General features: G+C 42.8%; 1 protein-coding gene across 3 annotated transcripts in view; it reads right to left on the minus strand.

Annotated features, from left to right (window-relative positions):
* Positions 1 to 13434, minus strand: part of Fzd6 (frizzled class receptor 6) — a 31617-nt gene extending 18183 nt beyond the window's left edge. The window contains exons 1-2 of one of the 3 annotated variants that reach the window (XM_060389571.1): positions 13269 to 13434; positions 12275 to 12616 (exon numbers count right to left, since the gene is read on the minus strand). In XM_060389571.1, coding sequence (XP_060245554.1) covers positions 12275 to 12451 — 177 coding nt within the window. In that variant the 5' untranslated portion in view covers positions 12452 to 12616; positions 13269 to 13434. Of the gene's footprint in view, positions 1 to 12274; positions 12617 to 13011; positions 13164 to 13212 lie in introns of those variants that run through there. The other 2 variants (XM_021658916.2, XM_021658917.2) reach the window with 2 other exon arrangements.
* Positions 13435 to 20422: the final 6988 nt, after the last annotated feature.

The following is a 20422-nucleotide window of genomic DNA, read 5'->3' on the forward strand; positions in this document are numbered from 1 at the left end:
TCACAAATCTTTCTCATCCAAGATGCCAGCATAAAAACACAATCAATAACAGCCAGGACACTATGTCTCCATTAGAGCCCAGCAACCCTTCCACAGAAGGCCCCAAATAGTCCAACCTAGCTGAGCACAAGAAAAAGAACTTACAGCCTTTATGAATACTGTAGGGGTCCTTAAAGTGTCGGATAACCAGACCCTTCGGTAAAAAGAACGCAAGTGTACCATATTGGGTCTAACAGAGAAATCACTTTACAACTGCTACAGTAAGCTGATGGCCAGTATTTAAAATCCGATGTTCAGTTCAATGGTAAGATGAAAATCACAAATGTACTTTGGTTTACAAGTTCTTCCAGGACAAATATGGCAAGTTGTGGTATACTGAGCAGCTACCTGTCACTCAGCCACTCCAGCATCAGGCTAGCAACGTTGGACTACCCAGTCCATATGTAAGGCAACCTAATATATCTACTCTCAATACATATTCTATGGGTTCTATTCCTCTAGAGGGCTCTGACACCAATAGTTTGCCTACTACAGCAACACTGTTATTTATATACAGAAAAGGGAATAAATCAGACACTGGAAATGGAAACTACGTCTGAAGGCCAAGCTCATCAGTAAAGGTATGTGAAATAGGGAAAGTGGCTGACAGCAGCCGCTACCTAAAGCCAGCACACCTTTGCTTGGAGGTACAAGCACAGACTTGTCAGATACATCAATTTTGTTTACACAAAAAGAAAACCTCAATTTTAGGTGAGAAATCTCCCAAATCTTGAACCTTGGCACTTTAATTTATACATTCAAAATACTGTGCAGGACAAAGAAAACATGTCTTTGGGTCAGATCCAAAAGGGCCATCAACTTTCAAATTGTTTCAGACTAACAAAGGACCTAGTCTTGGAGGCCTGAAAGGACCTTTGAGTCAGTTATTCTCAAAACATCGGTGTACACCTCATCTAGCCAAGAGCCGGTCAAGTGGGACGTTACAAAGGAGCTTGATACATTAAACAAATAAAGGCACAACTGCTCTGGCTCAGAAGGAACCATCCCTGCTGAGACGCTTCTGGTTTCCTTCGCTACAGTGACCTCAGAGCACCTCACCGCCACAGACCCCTGCGCTAGGGGCTGTCAGATCATTAGGAGAAACTGTGGTGATTTCTTACTGGGAAACATTTTACAAATTCCAAAATCTATGCTAGATTAGAATCTAAATATTCTTATTCTAGACTCACTGCTACTGCTAGCAATACCCTCAGCTGTTAATTATAAATCTTATAATACTATCAATATTTACTATATTATAAACTTATCCTATTATCAATACTTACAGCAAGCTTTTTCCGACACCACAGTCATCCTGTGAGACAACCTTGCAGGCTCTAAGCGGTTCAGAGCCCTTGTGTAGGGAGCAGGAGACCATAGCCCACATGACCTCAGTCTGTCCTCTTGACTCCTTACCCCAGTTCTTACTGAAAATCACTCTCAAACCACAAAATAAGAAAAAATGCCTCCAGTCAACAAGGGTGGGGGAGGGGGGATGTATCAGAAGAGGACTGGGAATCTACATGAGAAAATGTTCCTCAGGTTGTAAACAACAAAAACTCACAGGCCACACATCAAAAACCATTCCAAACAATGTACACACCTCCTAAAGCATAGGTCATTTTGGAACAAATACTTTAGCAACAAGTACTGCTTCAAACAGTAAGTCAGCTACTGCTGAACTCAACTCAGCAGTCATTTGAAAATATGAAAAGGATGAGAATGTTTCTCCAATCTTTTTAAGTAAAAACCTTGTTAGGAATCAATGTTTTTTCCACAGAATGTTCAAACTCCGTATCTGGAAACCAAACCTGTAGATGCAAAGACTACAAACCTGACCTGTGATATTTCTCATGTCCTTCGGTTTTATACTTTGAACTCCATGATATAATTAAGAGTAATTGCATAGGAAGTGCCATGTAGCTTCTGCTGAGGAAATACTCAAACTCCATGGTGTCTTTAGTCTGCTGTTTCTCCTACTTGGTGAATAAGTCAACTCTCAGCAATCCTGTCTTCAGGATCTCACTCATGCATTCTTTTTTTCTATTGACTTCTCAAAGAAATTCACACAGCACAAAGTATCAACAACACCTTTGAGGGTCTGCATGACATAATGACTAAAATAGTCCTGTTAACTGCAGTTTTTTAAATATATAATTAATTTAATTTAATTCTCTGTGCCTTGGTATGAAGGTGTCAGAATACTTGGGACTGGAGTTGCAGACAGTTGTAAGCTGCCATGTGGTTGCTGGGAATCGAACCCAGGTCCTTTGGTGCATTAGTGCCACTGAGCCATCTCTCCAGCCCCCTTAACTGCAGTTTTAATCCTCAGAGAAATGAAAAGTAGGTTCCTTTAAAGGTCAGTCCTCAACAGAAACCCTAGACAGAGCTGTTCTTAGTGCTGGCAGAAGACAAGGAAAGGGAGGGGGAGGGCAAAGGGAATTCACACCTCTATTCTGTTCTGATAAACAAAAACAAAAGCAGCTAAAATAAGACTAACAGATAATGAGAATAAGAACACTGGACTATTTTATAAAATCTTTTTACTGATATACTACCAGTAATTTCAACTAAATCCTAAGTACTGTTTAACTACTGGTATCACATTAAACAGATGGTTTTCTGTCTCTGGGTCTCAAGAGTATTCTCAGAGTGAAATGAGAGATTTCTAGATGACCTCTAAGGACATTCATGATAACTCAAGAGTTTACCCAGAAAGAAACAGAGACCTCAATAGTAGGGCAGAACTCCACAATAACAAAATAATCTTGGTAGGCAACTCTGTCTTGCACTGAACTCTAGCAGTTCTATTTTGGAAATCTCAAAAGTAGGGAAGCTTCCCTTCGAGAAGCTAAAGAGGGTACTGGGAGGCACTATGGCAATAAACTCACAGGCCTGGCCATTTGGATGATTTAGGTACACAATCCTTGGGAAGAGAATGGGCAAGAGAGATGTAAACTGATTCGGTGAGAGAGCTGCAGTGGACCAACCATCGCTGCAGTGCCAAAGGCCTGGCATGGGCTACAAACATCCTCTGGCATGATCTTATCTATGTTCTGGCTCCCTTTTCCCCTCCATATGATCTGAATCCAACTCCCCAACCTTGTCATGAAGTCTACAAGCTGTTCAAGCTACAGCTACACTTTTTTTTTTTAAAAGCTTAAATTAGCCAAAAAAGACTGACTAGTTTGGAAATTCCACAAAGAATAGATTGTAAGTGATTTCAGTAAATAGAAAAAACAAAAAACTTCTAGAATTGAGTTCTGGCCTAACTGGAGACCAAGAGCAGTAAGCATCCTATCATCATCTAGAGATGAAATGTGGCAGCATGTGGTGCACAAATGACAAACTGAACTAATCTTGAAGACTCCTGGATCCTGAGTCACCTGAGGAAGACGTGTCCAGGAAAGGAGAGACAAGAGGAGATGAGCTGAGTAGCTGCCACCAGAGAACTGAAAAACAGAATGAAGACCACAAAGACGGCGGTGTGAAGTAAGGAACCTAAGGAACTGTTCAGTTAAAGAATAGAATGGTTAGCATTCTTCATTTCTTGATTCATATGAAGTGAAACATAAGACTTAAAAGAGACTGAGAGCATAAGAAGCTGAAAACCAGATACACAGTTTGGTCCTGCAGGTTGTCAAATTCTATCAGTTTGATGTGTTTTTCTTTCACATAAATCATCTAGTGACACTGACTAGGAAGCAGTGGGACCCAGAATTCTGAAGTGAGGATGCAGTTTGCTGCAGCACTTTAAACCCACAGCCTTCTAGGCAAGATCATCCTTAGAAGTTTTACTCTGTAAGAAGGAAGTTAATAGCTTTTGGTTCTATATCCATCAACCAAGAAGTCCATTCTGGTTGTGTACCTTACTATGATCTGTGAGGGTCAAATCAAAATAAAATCTGAAAACAAAAAGCAAAAATTAGTTGCAAGACACTGTTGAGATTTACTTCTGAGGGTCCATAAAAAAGAAAAAGAAAAACAAAAACAAAACCACAATTTTATATAATGTTATGGGCTTGTTTCTCAGCAAGTCTAGATTTGGTGTGTTAGCTTCAGAAACAGGCTTTTGGGAGGACAGATGGCAAAAGGACTTTTGACAAGGGACCCCAAATCTACTGTCATCTCTCAAATCTCTTCATGTATGCCAGAAATAGCTGTATCTAGCAAAATGCAATCACCTTATTGGTTTTCTACAAACATTATCATGGGAGGAAAAGCCAAACACAAACTATTAAGAGGTTTTTTCTTGGGGCTGGAGAGATGGCTCAGCAGTTAAGAGTATTGGCTGCTCTTTCACAGGTCCTGAGTTCAATTCCTAGCACCCACATGGTGGTTTATGGCTATCTATAAAGGGATCTGATGCTCTCTTCTGGCAACAGGTGTACATGCAGCAAAGCACTCATACATAAAATAAATAACTGACCTTGAAAAAAAAAAGGTCTTTTCTCTATTATGATAGAAAATCTAAAAACAAATCAATAATGTAGAGCTTTCTGAGATTACTGACACCATCAAAACTAGTACTTACTACGACTTGCCCATTTTAGCATTCTAGCAAAACTAGATGAGTTCTCAGTTGTCATATGCAACCCTAATCACATGGTTAAGGTACTTTTTCAGATGTAGTTTGCTTATTGCAACAAATCAGTACAGCCATGGCACTGGCATCTAGTTCTAACCTGGCCAGGGCTCCTTTTCAGTGCACCCAGAAGTGCCAGTGGTGCATCTGGGCTAACTCGACATAGAAAGGCATTCTCAAAGAGTAGTCCCTAGATCAATAGCACCAGCAACTGCTATGGACTTCCTAGAACTGCAGATTCTCCATCCGATCTACTGATTTGGGAACTGGGGTTGGGGCTTAACCCTTCAGGTGAGAACCAGTGCCTTAACTGATGAGGCCGGAGACCTACACTCAAGATCCTTGGTAAGAGAGAAGAGCAAATAAATGTTTGATTCTACTGAGTTAAAGGCACTTTTCACCTTAGTTTTGTTACTAGTTCCTAATAGGAACTGAAGAGAACAATGGGATATCTAGAGAACTTAAATATCTGGCTCATCACGCTAAGTCATGTCTGAGCTAGGAGTTGAAACTCAGCTACCTGTGATGTCAGTGTGGCCGGCAGCGTTCCATCCTTAAGCGGCCAAGCATGTCGAAAACGCGCGGCAGCAGTGTGAGCACACTGTTCACGGTCTTGGGATGTCCACTTCTGCCACATCGCTCTTTTTTCCTAAAAACAGGACTGGGGTGTGGCTCAAATCTTGACAGCTTGTTTGACGCACCCACGGCCCTGCATTCAAGCGCCAGCACCATAGAGCAAACAAGCAAGAGCAGCACTGGCGGCTTCGTGGAGTGCTCCCTTTGACCTGGTTTACATAAGCCGGCCCAGCCAAGAGTAAACTACTATATGGTGTTAGCTTTACACAGAGATAGCCCTGTGAAACAGAATTCTAACTGTTAACTCTTATCCATATTATCAGTAGAAAGAAGTCTCAGTAAGAAATTACACTCACAGAATACAGCTAATGGCATAACCAGATAGGGATTTTTTTGAAAGACAATCTGTTTTAAATTTAGTGTGTGTGTCTGTGTGTAAGAGAGAGACACATATGCCGTGGCATGTCTGTGGAGGCCAGAGGACAGCTTTTGAGTTTGTTTTCTCCTTGTTTTGAGTTTGTGGGTCACAGGTATCCCACTCAGTCTTGATAGATATCTTGCTAGACTCACATATTTATTTTAAAAAGGAAGATGGAATAACTTGTAATTAGGAATCTAGAAAAGCAGTATGTGAGAACATTTTTCCAAAATGAGCCTATAATATCCAATGTCTTTGTTGTGTGTGATGCAAGCCAAATGTTTCCAATGCAGAGGAAGCTCTTAACCACGCAGACTAAATATCCACTCTGTGGTATCAATCAGGCTTTCTTTTTCCTAGTTATTTCAACATTTGATTGTTAGGCTTTGGAATGAAGGGGCCATAGTGGCAGGAAGAAACACCTTAATTCAGTAATCTGACCTGGCTACCGTAGCCGAGGTCACAGTGCCTAAACCAGGGCAGCCCACACTGCTCAGCCCGTCAGGTTCAGACCCTGGATACCTTCCAGTCAGCATCTGCCCTCCAGGAAACTAGTTCTTCCAAGCAGACTCCTCCTACATGAGGGTCTCAGGTATACCTTGTTTCCTTGGAGGCTGGGCTTGAATTCTCCTTGATTAAAGCAAAATAATATTAAAATGGGTATAAATGTGTATTTGGTTTTGTTTAATAAGCAGCTGTGGGAAAAAAGGCAATCTAGGAATATCAACCTTTGCTGAAAACTATAATAAAAAATAGTAAGACAACAACTAGAAAATAGTAAAACAACAACATTATTTCCTTGATGAGACTATAAATTCCCTAGGAGCAGAGAGGTCTGTCTGCTCCATTACTGTGTGCCCAGTGAGTGGATGTTGTCTCTGGTACTGATCTATACACTCAAGTATTTTGTTGAGTGGATGGGGACCAGCTAGTCTCAGTGAAGTATACAGGAAAAGGACCTGTAGCTCCCCATAGTACAGTGAGAATGGGAGAAACCATCACATGGGCCTGGGGTTGGTGGTATGCAAAAGTACTGAAAAGTGTGGGCTAGAATTTTAACTGAGATACTGAGGAAGAGGTGTTTGATAGGGCTGGAGAAATGGCTCAGCAGTGAAGAGCACTGGCTCTTCCAGGAACCCAACTTTAATTCCCAGCACCTACGTGTTGGCTTATAACCATCTGTAACTCCCAAGATCCAAGAGCACCAGACACTGATGTGGTGCACAGGCACACATGTACACAAAGCATCCATACCACAAAATAAATAAATAAAACGTAAAATAAATCTTTAAAAAAGGAAGATTTTTTTTTTCTTTTAGAAAAACACAAAGGGTGAGGCTAAGCAGAGGGTCCTGTAGCCTAGACAAAGCTGGGCCTTGTCTCCATTGTGCTGAAGAACACTTGTCCTTTTACTGAAGCATGGATCTAAATCCTGTTGGTACTTGGCAAATGTCTGCAAAGTATCTCATATCTACTTCAGAACCTATGCTCTCTGCTCTTGGTCACACACTCCTTACCCACGACATGGAAAGTCTTCACTTCCTGCTTTAAAACGGCACCAAAACAGAAAGCTGCTATCTAGTGATAATGATGAAAACTGAGAGACAATCAAAAAATTTGCAGATTGTGAAAAGAATATGGTGGACGTTAGTGAGGAAAGATGCAATGAACTCTACAGCATCCTAAATGCAAACACTGTCAAGATGGTTCTAAAAGTCCTTTAGGTTGGTTGGTTGTTTTGTTTTTTTTAGATAGGGTTTCTCTATGTAGCCCTGGCTGTCTTGGAACTTACTTTATAGACCAAGCTGGGCTCAACTCAGAAATCTACCTGCTTCTTCGGCCCCTGTGCTGGGATTAGAGGTGTGTACCACTATGCCTAGCTTAAACTGAATTCCTGAAGACAGTGATTCTCAACCTTCCTAAGATGCAACCATCTGATAGAGTTCTTCATGTTGTGGTGACCTCCAACCATAAAATTATTTTTGTTGCTATTTTATAACTGTAATTTTGCTTCTGTTATGAATTGTAATATAAATAACTGATTCCCAACAGTCTTAAGCAACCCTTGTGAAAAGGTCCTTTGACTCCTAGGGGTCATGACCCACAGGTGGAGAATTACTGCTTTAAGATTCTGTGTTACAAACACTTTTGCTTACTTTTATCAATGTGTTCAATCTCAAACTAGTCAGCTTCTTTAACAAATGTACAGTGAGACTTTAAAAAAAATAAAATTAAAAATGCACAACATTTCCATATGTAAGATTTGTTATTTGAAAAAATATTTTTTTTTGGCAGAGAGCATTATAACATTTATTTCCTTTGGAACACTGGAAAAATATTATAGAGGCAACTGTCCAACATGGAAAGCTATAATTCTGAAAAAACAAACAAACAACTATACATTCAGGTATGCGTTCAATAGTGTTAATGAAAACATTACAAACATACAAAATGGAGAAACAAAACTTACCATTACCTGCATTCTACATTCTCAAGGAAATAAAATAATGAGCACAAGCTTTCCACGGCCCCTTTGTGGACAGGCTCTTCAGAGGGTATGGCTAACTGTATCCTTGACTGCAGGGTACCAAGGAACAGGCTAGGAGCTATGCCTGTGCACAAGGCAGTCTCTGCAGACCCAGTAAGTGAGGGCACTTTCAACACAGCATTCCAAAGGAAGGTGAGCTGTGGGTCTACATTAAGACACACCAGCAGCCATGATACTCCTCACGCCTCTGGGTGAGGAGACTTGAGGAGACTTTGAAGGATGTATTTCACCTCTATGACTACTGTATTACTTGTGCGATAGCTTTTGTATAGTTTCCCTTAAAAAACAAAGTAGCTGAATCACACACAACATCTATTCTCCTTTAGAGACTTGGGTGTAAGAACTGAGAATGAAGAGGCATGGTAAAATGATAGCAGGATGGGGTCCACTGGAGTCTTCTAAAAGCACAGAAATGTAAATGTCTAAAAAGATTCATTCTATAAAAGCAACATTTTTTTAGAGGTTTGTTGATCCAGCATTTGCCTATTCCTTTTATTTTTTTTTATTGAATATCGACACTTTAGTAGTACATACAAACAAGTGAAAAGGAAAGGTTTTATGGCTTACTTCCTCTAGACTGTTTAAAAGTAGAATGGCCACATGCTGGTCCAAACACAATACATGACTCTGGACCTCAACAAAGAATAATACAATATTCCTGTTTCCATTTTCCTGAGATCAACCTCAGTGCTATGGTATGAAATCAGCCTCTCACAGGATGTCAACCTCATGAGTTCTGAAAAGATGCTCTAGACAGAAAACAAAAGAAACATAATGGAAAGCCAGGCGCCATTTGTTTTCCCACCAGTCAGAGTCTGAGAGTCTGACTGTACAACATCCTTTTCTTTATAAAGCCAAGTTACTATTCAGTCAAAACTTAACTCTTCACAGCACAAATGACCTTATGTTTAGATATAAAATGAGTAGGAAAAAAAAAAAAACAACAACCCTGAACTCTCTCATTTCAAGCTCTTATTTCTGTCAGATCCTTTGGCTTGTAATAAATTTGATTTTAAAAATTTGTATGACTAAACATACTGAAATCTGTATACCTAAAGAAGATAAAAAAGAAAGAGGACCCTGGATAAGATGATCAACCCTCACTTAGAAAGACAAATGGGATGGATACTGGAAGAAGGAGAAAACAAGTAACAGGACAGGAGCCTACCACAGAGGGCCTCTGAAAGACTCTACCTAGCAGTGTATCAAAGCAGATACTCAGACTCATAACCAACCTTCAGCAGAGTGCAGGGAATCATATGAAAGAAGGAAGAGTTAGTATTATGTGGATAGGACAGGAGCTCCACAAGGACCAAATATATCTGGGCACAGGGGTCTTTTATGAGACTGTATCTCCAACCAAGGACCATGTACAGATATAACCTAGAATCCCTGCTTGGATGTAGCCCTTGGTAGCTCAGTATCCAAGTGGATACCCTAGTAAGGGGAACAGGGACTATTTCTGACATGAACTCAATGGCTGGCTCTTTGACCTCCACCCCCAGAGGGAGGAGCTGCCCTGCTAGACCACAGAGGAGGACTTTGCAGCCAGGCCTAAAGATACCTGATAAGCTAGGGTCAGATGAAAGGGGAGGAGGTCCTCCCCTATCAGTGGACTTGGAAAAGGGAAGGGAGAAGATGAAGGAGGGTGGGTGGGATTGGGAGGGAATGAGGGAGCAGGATACAGCTGGGATACAAAGTTAATAAACTGTAACTATTAAAAAAATTCCTATGGAATAGGGTGTGTGTTGGCAAGATTTGGGAAAGATGGTGCCTGAGCTCAGGTAACCAGCCATGTGGCAAATTAGTTTAATGGGTTATTTTAAGTTATGAGCTAGTCAGAAAAAAAGCCTAGATCTGTGGCCAAAGTAAGAGGATTATGAATTCAAAATCAGCCCTGGCTATATAGCAAGTTCCAGGCCAGTATGGAAAACACAGGCAGACTCTGTTAATTACAAAAGAAAAGAAAGCCTGCCCTAGTGTCACCGACCTCCAACCCTGCGATGGGAAGGAAAGGGAAGGCCTGCTTGGGCTACAGAGATAGTTCAAGACCAGACTCAGTAAGACCAGATTCTGTCTCAAAATAAAACCTCTTTGCAAAAAGACAAGAAAGGAGCAAGTGGCTGCCACAGTGGCCACACAATTCTTCAGCTTGCATCTTCAAACTAATTCACTGGAAATACAACAGGACACCTGGAGAGCCCCAAAGCTAGGAGTGCTTGCTATGTAAGGATCATACACAAGAGCCTGGTAAAGCCAGCACTCAAAACCAAAAGCCTTGTTGATGGTGTCCAGACATAAAACCACCTGGGAAAGAAGCTAGGTAAGTAAAAAACAAACAAACAAAAACCCCGGCTTTTAAAAAGTAGAACACAAACACCTGTCTTTAAAAAAATATGCATGTAGCAGAAACTGTTTGCTCCTGCTTCAAAGCCTTTTTGGTTTTTTGAGACAGGATTTCTCTGTGTAGCCTTGCCTGTCTTAGACTCACTTTGTAGACCAGGCTGGCCTTAAACTCAGAGATTCACCTGCCTCTGCCTCCCCGAGTGCTGGGACTACAGGTGTGTGCCACTGCGCCCCTCTGCTCTTCTCCCATTCTACAAGAAGGAACCTGAGTGTGAATGTTATGAATTTAAGGTCACTGTTAGCATTCAAACCTACATGTGCACAGTTACTACATGCAGAGGAAACCAGATGAAGATAAAATGCTGTAAGAACATTTACTGAATCATGAACTATAAAACATCATCATCAGAGAAAATGGGAATGAATGTTGTCATTATTGTCTGATGGTAATCCTACAACTACACTTATGGTTCTGATTAATCAATCGAAGTCTCCCCGAATCCTTTGTTGAGTGTTCAAAAGACTGTCTTGCAGGGCTGAGTTTGTAGCTGAGGGGCAAGAACTTGCTGCATTTGAGAGGCCCTGTCCGTAGTGCCCCTCCCATCTGATGAAAGGGAAGGCGATTCTGCACAGGTTTGGAGAAACTCCTGAAGGGTTACAATTCTATAACTTGTAAGTCTTTTAAAATTATCTTAGTACTTAAAAACTGTCCTACACAAACAGGAGTCTTCAAAGAGGAAGTCAGACAACTATTGGAGGAGACAATGGAAGGCCTCTGCAGCGGCAAGAGCAAACACAGTCAGTTTAAAAAATCCTATCTCACTGTAATTCCTACGGTTTTCATCTCAGAGACAACCTAGAGAAAACCCTTCACTGCCTTCAGTTTTTCCAGAGAAAGATTACAAAACCAACACTCTTGTCTTTTTTTTTTTTTTCCTTCATGAAACTTATCAAGCTAACAGATCTGAGTGGCAGGGCAGGCTCCTGTCTCCACAGGCAGCTCTTTCTTCCCACACCTCCCTGGGACATTTGCATATCTTTAAATCAGAGACAGGTAACCAAGGCACCTAAGGCAATCTTTAGTGTCACTCTGTTCCTTGCCCTACAAATGGGGTTTCTTTTAATGAGTATCTCATATGAAGAAAACATCCACGCTATGCCTGAAAGTCTCTTTTTAGTAAAACATCTTTGGCACCACAATGTTCCAATCATTTATTTGCTTTGGAAAAACTAAACCAAATGAATTTGGTAAGTACTTTTAAAAAACATGCAAGTTTCTTCAATTTTTAACTCAAGCAATACAGATTATATGTTCAGTCAACCATTAAAAATTCAGAATTTGGGGCCAGGTGTGGCAGCACATGCCTTTAATCACAGCAGAAAGGAGGCAGAGGCAGGTGGACCTCTGAGTTTGAGGCCAGCCTGGTCTACAGAATTCCAGGACAGCCAAGGTTACACAGAGAAATCCTATCTTGAAAAACCAAAATAACAACACCAACAACAATAATCAGAATTCATGTTCTTATAGAAGCAACCACACAAAATTCATGAAAGCAAAATATTTTTATCATCTGTAACCACCTTTCACTATGAGCTCACAAAATATGCCGCAAGTGGGGGATTAATTTTCAAAGGCACTTTTAAACATGATTTGTACAAAACTTGAAAAAAAAGACCTATGTTTAAAGATAAAAAGTAATAGTTTAAGAAAGAAAAAACGTGTATAAACTAATTTTTGGTACAGGCAAGAAAAACCACTCACCTTCATTTCCACAGCGGCGATGCCCTGGTCATAATGACCCATGAGGTTCGGGAAGAATGTCATGTTGTAGGCCATTTTCAGACATCTGGGAACTGTGATTGGCTCACAGGTGAAAAGGCTGTGCCCTCTTACGAGGGGCAGGAAAACGCATGCCAACAGAAATGAGGACATTTCCATTTTCTTCAGCCTCCCGATTTTACCACATGGCTTCAAGGATTCCTCTTACGCTCCTTTCATCATCGGAAGGTTCTCAATCAGATAACACCGCTCAAATTCCTCATTTCATCATTTTTTACCATTTCGAAGGAAGCTGTTTCCTGAAAATGAGTTCTGGGTCAACTGCTGTAAAAACAAACCCAAAGTGTGTTATCAGCAACATCTGCCACACAATCAAATTTACGTCAAATTTCATTCTGGGTATCTGACGCTGGAAAAAGGAAATTATGGAAAGTTCCACCTGGCAAGAAGCGTTTCCACCTGCCTTGGCGTGGACTATATCATTTTGCTAAGGAAGCCTCAATTCTAGCGAGCTGCTGACGGCAGGCGCACCGGGTCTGAAACAAACACTGGGTAGGGTGGGGAGCAAGTTTGGGAGGGGCAGAGATGTGTGTGGACAGAGGGAAGGGTAAGGATCCTCTCACTACACGGGAAAAAGTGAGGCCCCGAGGGCCCCCCGAGGGCCTCCTTGAGCTTTCCCTACAATAGCAGTCTCCTGCGGATGTGCTTTTCCTGCTTACCCACAGGCGAATCTGTCCGCCGATGTGGACCGCGGTCCCGGGAAGAGCGGGCCTGCGTGGTGACCATCAGCCCCCTCCCCGTCGCTCCTCACCTCCAGCGAGGTCTCCCCTTCCGGGGCTCACCTCACGCCCCCGTTACCCTGAGTCCCGCCCAGCGCCCCTTCCCTCGGCAGCTCCGGCGGGGACCCCGAACGCGAGCACCTGTTCGCGGCCTGCGGCCGAGCAGCCGCGTGCCGGGCCTGCGGGGCCCGCCGCACCTGCGCTCCGGCCCGGCCGCTCGCCCGCGCCGTCGGGCCCGGCCGCAGCTCTCCGTCGGCGTCGCGCGGCCCCGCCACCTCAGACGGCCGGGCGGCGCGCGGCTGGGGCAGCGTCCGGGCCTCGAGCGCCTCCGGGGCCGCACCGGGAGCGAGAGCTGGGCGATCCCGCGAGACTGCGCCGCCAGGTCGGCCGGGCAGGTTGGGGCTCGCGGCGGCGGGACCGGCCTGCGCCCCGCCCCGTCGGCCGAGCGCTCCCGCCCGCCGGGACCCGCCGACAGCTCGGCGCGGAGCGCGCTTGCCCTCCCGGAGCCGCGTGGGTCTGCTCGGTCGCGGTGTGGCGGGGGCCGGAGTCGCCGTGTGACTTCCTGAGCGCCGGCCTGAAGAGCCTGTCCACGCGGGGAACCTGGCCGCCACCTTGACCGGCAGGTGCCCGCGCGCTTCCAGCTTCGGCAGCTTTTCCTGCCGCAAAAGCCCCGCAGAAACTTTACTGCTTTAAGTCACCGTGTTTTTAGTGCCACCGTCACTTGGGATAAATTACCTATAAGGGCGCGCCGTGTGTGTGTGTGTGTGTGTGTGTGTGTGTGTATGTGTGTGCGCGCGCGCGCGCGCGCTCAGACTCCTCACTATATAGACGTGATAAATGGGTACAATAATGCTTACTAATTTTTTGAGTCCTTATGCCTGATCTGTAGGACTCTGGTATTAGGTACACATGAACTTGTAGAGATGCACTGGCAAATGCAAGGTGACCTTGTTGTTACTCCTAATGGGGATAGAACCCAGGGCCTTGTGACACTAATAGCACATTCACTATGTTAAGCTGTAAAGTGACTTTTACATAGAGACTGCCATTAGCTGAATGACTGTGCTGCAAAAAATGTCACGTTTCAGTACCTGGATAAAGGACACTGGATGAATAACCAGACAATATTTGAAATCTGCAAAACATGAAAACGGAAATGAATTTGGAGGGAAGAATTCTTTCCCAGCTTTATCAAAAGTTTAGGACAAGCTGGGCATAATGGCGTGCACCGTGAATCCCAGCACTAAGGAGGCAGAGGCAGGCAGATCTCTGAGCTCCAGGACAGCCAGCCTATACAAACAAAGCCTGCCTTGAAACAAAACAAGAGTTTAGGACAACTGTAAAGGACCAGGCAGGATTGAAGAAATCTTGGGGCCACATGATGACCCATGCCTTTGATCCCAGCACTTGGGAGGCAGAAGCAGGCAGGTCTCTGAGTTCCAGGCCAACGTGGCTTACAAAGGGAGTCCAGGACAACTAGGACTGTTACACAGAGAAGCCCTGTCTCAACCACAATAATAATAACAGTGGTAGTAGTAATAGCCTTAATCTTAATATCGTTAAAAGCCAGCCAGTTTGTGTACTGAATAATGGGTTTCTATGTAGGATGGTTCTGTGTGGAAAATTAACCTTCTACATGAGAAGAGTGTTTCTCACAGAATTTCTAAGTTTCTGTATAGGAGGAATGTATTTCTTAGTTGGGTGTGGTGGCACAGGCCTGGAATCGCAATACTTGGAAGGCTGAGACAGGAGGATCTCAAATTCACAACTAGCCTAGATTATAGAGCAAAGTGAAGGTCAGCCTGGAAGACTTAGTGAGAACCCCCAATCAGAAGGAAAAGGTATTTGTAGCTCTCTCACTCTTACAAGCTTTGTGAAAACTTCCCTGATCAGGCTAGAACACCTGATCCAGACAGTGGCGTTTTAATGTGATACATTTGAAATCCATAAACACAAACTATGTGATTTGGAGGAGAAATGCCATAAGTTTATTTATACAGAAGTCCAGTCTATTTTTATCCTTAATTGCATTTAATTATATAGTGAGTGGTGATGAACTAAAATGATTTGGGGACCTTTGAGGGTGGATGTAGCACTTTCAAGCAATTATCTGTATCATCTTTAACTTTCAATATAAAAAATTTATTTCAGTGACATAAGATTAAAAGCGCAAACTTGAGAGCTCAAAATTGCTAGAACATGGGGCAGTGTTCAGCCTCTCTTTACCCAGGTTTCATCATCTATAACAGACTTCTTTCAGAAAGTGATGGCTTTCCTCATCTTTTTTCTTCTCAGTTCCTTCATGCTTCTCTGATCTGATGCTTGGGGTGTGAACACTAAAAGTCAGGGCAGACTTTCACTTTTAAATTGAAGAATAATTTTTCAAGGTATAGAATTTTAGGTGGGTAGATGTTTTTCTCTCATCATATAAAATATTCCACTCTTCTTTTTGCACTGTTTCTGATCTGTCCTTCTCTAGTAAATTTTCTCACCATCATGTATGTTAACTGTATGTTCTTTACAGGTATTCTTTAGCAACTTGAAGACGCTGCCTTTTAGTCTTAGTTTCCTAAGAGTCAGGTTTTGCCAAATGCTTTTTTTAATCCGTTGAAGTGATCATGTGACTTTTCTTCTTTAGCCCATTCATGTAATGAACTGTATACATGGATTCTAAAATGTTGAATGAAAGAATAAATCGTAGTTGTAATATATAACTTTTAAATTATTTCCTCTATTATTTAGTTTTAATTTAAAATTGTGTTTATGTGTACACGTGTATCTGCTTGTTTTATGTGCACCACCTGTATGCAGTGCCCACAGAAGTCCCCGGAACTCTAGTTACAGGAAGTAGTGAGCTGCTTGGTATAGGTGCCAGGAACCAAACATGGGTCCTCTGCAGCAAGTGCTCGAACTCTCCGAGCCACCTCTTCATACCCTTACTTTATGTTTAACTAGGTGTGTATCTTAGTTAGGGTTTTATTGCTGTGAAGAGACACTATGACCATGCAGCTCTTAAAAAGGAAAGCATTTACTTGGAGCTGGCTTATAGCTCAAAGGTTTAGTCCGTTTCTCATGGCAGGAAGCATGGCAGCATGCAGACAGACATGGTGCTGGAGAAGGAGCTGAGAGTTCTACATCTGATCCATAGGTAACAGGAAAACACTGTGCTACTGGGCCTAGGCTTAAGTGTCTGAGACCTCAAAGCCTGGTCCCCACAGTAGCATACTTCCTTCAACAAGGCTATACCTATTCCAACAAGGCCACAACTCCTAATAGTGCCACTCCCTTTGACCAACCATTCAGACACATGAGTCTATGAGTCTATGGAGGCCATTCCTATTCAGACCACCACAGTGTGTGGCTGTGTGTGTGGATACATACAAGTGAGTGCAGCTTTACACAGAGGCCAGAAGCACTGGATTCCCCCAAAGCTGGAGAAACAGGCAGTTGTGAGCTGCCTGAACAGTGATGTAAACTGAACTCAAGTCCTCTAAAAGGAGGAGTATTCTTAGTGGTAAAGTAATCTCTGCAGCTATTTTTATACACTGTCCAATCACTTTTGATAATTAAGGTACCTTAATGTATGATGTTTTTGTCTAATTTTGGTATTGGGCAATGCTTTTATAAAAGGTGCTGGAAAATATTCACTCTACTTTGTCTTCTGGAAGAGATTTTAGGGAACTAATCTTGGCTTTATATTAACCTTGGAAATTCTCAACCATGTGGCTTTAAATATCTCTTCTGTTTCCTTCTGCTACTCCCATCACATAAATGAGCCAGGTTTTTTTTTTTTTTTTTTTAATATTATGCTCCATTGCTTTTCCCTTTTTTTGGTTGAAAAGTTTCTGTTGATTTATCTTGTTCAGAGCTTTTCTTCTCAACCATGTCCAATCCATTAATATTAATGGGCCCATCAAAGGCATTCTTTATGTCTGTTACAGTGGTCCTTTAAAAAATGAGGATTACTATTATTTGTTTTGCCTGTGTGTATGTACACACACCTTGTGCATGCCTAGTGCTCACAGAGCCCAGAAGAGGGTATTTGATTCCCAAGAACTGGAGTTGCCATGTGGGTGCTGGGAACTGAACCCAGGTCCTCTGCACCTTATCTGCCGAGACAACTCCAGTTCTTAAAGTTTTTATATCTAGGAAATTTTAACATACTTTTCCGTAGAGTTTCTGTTTCTTAAGTTTTCCCAATTGTTTTTGTATATTGCCTACTGTTTTCATTGCAGCCCTTAGCATATTAACTTAGTTGTTTTAAATTGCTGAACTAATAATTCCAGTGTCACTGCCATATCTGAGACTTGTTCTGATGCCTTCTCTGCCTCTTCAGACTGTGGGGTTTGCTTTATAGGGTGCCTTGTGATGGTTGAGTCAAAGGTGAACATGAAATTGCAGTCACAGGGCTTTTGTAACATGGTGTCAATGTGTTGGGGGGAGCTGTCATGGTCACCCAGGCTTCCATCGTAGCCTTAGTGAGCCAGGGGCTGGGAAGTCATGAGAGTTTTGTAAGTGTTCAACCCCCTTTGACAGGACATGTGGCGAGAAGTTGAATATTGTCCCTCCTCTGGTTGGTTTAGTGCCCAGTAGTTTAGGCTCCAGTAGCTTCTCCTGAGGACAGGTTTGTTAAACAGTGGTCTGGTGCTGTCTGCCAGCTTCCTGCTGAGGGCAACCCCCGAGAGAAGCACCTTGCAAGGGAAGGTGTTTATCTTGGCTTATGGTTTCTGTCCACAGTCACTTGGCCCTGTTGCTTTTGGGCCTGTGGCAAGGCAGCATGCCGTGGCTGGAAAGTGTGGTGGAGGTAGCCACTGGCCTCACGGGAGCCAGGAAGCAGGTTGAGATAGGAAAGGGATAGGCTTTCCCACTGTCCTTGTGGGCACACCTCCTATTCACCCCCACTCCTTCCACTGTGGGGTCTAGGGAATGGAACTCAAGCGCCAGCCATGTTGCCGCCACGCTGTCTGTTAGAGGTTCAGCACCTCTCAAGAGCACTACAGGTTAGGGACCAAGTCTTTAACACAGGAGCCCATGAGGAACATTCATGATCGAAACTGTAATGTCATATTTCAAGTAGTTAGCTGCTCTCCCCTCCTTCCCAGATGTAGAAGGGGACTCTTCTTTGGCTGTCAGTGGGAGACCCTGAAAGCAAAGCTCACAGGAATGGGGGTGGTCCCAAAGACAAGGCCCACCTGACCCACTAGCAGCTGGGCGGCGCCGGTTCTGGTGTTCCTTCTGCACCACTTCCTTCAGAGAACTCTGCTGGTGGGTTCTGCTTTGGCAAGCAGAGTATTCGCTGGGTGCCCCCCTTCCCTTCTGAAATTCTCTCCCATTTCCAGCTTCCTTGGAAGCTCCTCCCATGGCTCAGGTTTCTACAGGTGGTATTTGTGAAGTTAATCATGCTTTGACTTAACTTAAGGGTGCCTGTGAACATTACCTAGAGCAGTCTTTACTTAAAAACTAACATTCAGATGAAGCGCCTTGCCTGTTGCTTTCTGCTCTAAACTCTCAGTGCTATGATGTTTGCAGCATGGTAATTAACCTTTGTGTTGCGTCCATACAGCCAGCCAGACAAGATCAACCTTCCAGTTACCACCTCTAGTATGACTGGAAAAGTAAACGTTCAGTGCAGTAGGAACATGACACTGTGGGATAGAGCCACATATTTTAATGACAGTTTGATGCATAAGATTGCCTTTGGGGAGCTCTGGTATTGTCATTTGCAAATAAACAGATTTATAATGCTGAAAAAAAGTGGCTTCAGTCTTTTTAATGCTTTGTTTGAGACACATTTTTCTTTCAGTGAGTTTACTTTGCTGGGTTGTGTTTTCAGTGGCTTCAATACTTGCCATCTGGTCATCTTTAATATTTAATACCTATCTTTTTATTTTCCTTTAGCAAAGCAGCCATATTAAGTCAAATAGCTGAAATAGTATTTTTCCTTAAGCTACTAGCTAACATCTAGAAAAGGGCTTCTTACAACAAGCTTACTAATTTATATAATAACTAAGTTACTTTCCTTTGATGTGAAAACCTAAATCTATACATAATTGTATATCATGGGCTACTAATGACTCTGTGTGGTTTTTAAAATTACTCTAAAAATAGATGGGATAAATGCATAGATTATTAGAATTAATGTTGTTTAAGTGTTTATACAATCCAAAATAATATAGATTCAATGATACTCACATAAAAATTTGAATGAGCTTTCTTAAAGAATTTGAAAATTTTGTACGGCACCACACCTGTTGCTGTGGTAAGAAAAAATACCCTGGCAAAAACACCTTAAGGGAGAAAGGGCTAATTTTTCTTTTCAGTTCAAGGGTGTAGTCCATCCTGGCAGGTAAGTCAGGTTAGCAGGAGCTCAAAGCAACCACAGTTAAGCAGAGGGAGATGAGTACTTTGTGAGGTCACTTTCTTCTTCTTAGTCTAGGACCCAAACCTAGGGAATGCTGCTGCCCACGCTTAGGATGCATCTCCCCATGTCAGTTACTCTAATGGAGGAAGCCCTCACTGATATGCCCACAGGCTTGTTTCTTAGTTGTTTCCAGATCCAGTCAAACTGACAACCATTATGAATGGTCACTACAAGTTTGCCTCTAGTCAGTTTTACACTCAAACACATAACTTTTAAAGCATAATATTCCACCTCTTGCCCCCATCTAATGAAACATCAGAATGCATTGAGCTGACTTTCAAAGTCACCAGTTTTTAACAATTCCAACCTCCTTTAAAACTCTGAGTCATCATGGGTGCGGTGATGCATGCCTTTAATCCCAGGAGGCATGCCTTTAATCTCGGGAGGCAGAGGCAGGCAGATCTCTGTGAGTTCCAGGCCAGCCTGGTCTATAAAAGTGAGTCCAGGCCAGCCAGGGCTAAACAGAGAAACCCTGTCTGGGGAAAAAAATGTCCAAATCTCATCTAAGACCCAAGGCAATATCTTAACTGGGATTTTTTTCTTTTTTAACTACATACTTCCAACATAAAAAGATACAGAAAACATTCCTATTCCGAAAGGAAAGAATAAATACATGACAAGGAATTACCAGACCAAACCAAGATCAAAACTCAGCAGGGCAACAATCAGACTCTGCAACTCTGTGTCTGGCATCTGGAGCTCATATGCTATCAACACATCTCCAAAGGGCTTAGGGAGCCCCTCCCCTGCAGTGCTGCTGCCTGTAACACACGCATTCTCTCTTGGGCTGTCTGTTTTCCACCTGCTCTTTTCTTTGACATATGTCTTGTGGTTCCTGCAACTCCAACATCCCAACCTTAGGGGCTCAGCTATTGCTGGTTGTCAGCCTTATTGGATTGGAGATACATCTGTTGGTAGACATGTGAGAAT

Source organism: Meriones unguiculatus, chromosome 8 (assembly GCF_030254825.1).
Source record: "Meriones unguiculatus strain TT.TT164.6M chromosome 8, Bangor_MerUng_6.1, whole genome shotgun sequence".
Classification (NCBI taxonomy): domain Eukaryota; kingdom Metazoa; phylum Chordata; class Mammalia; order Rodentia; family Muridae; genus Meriones; species Meriones unguiculatus.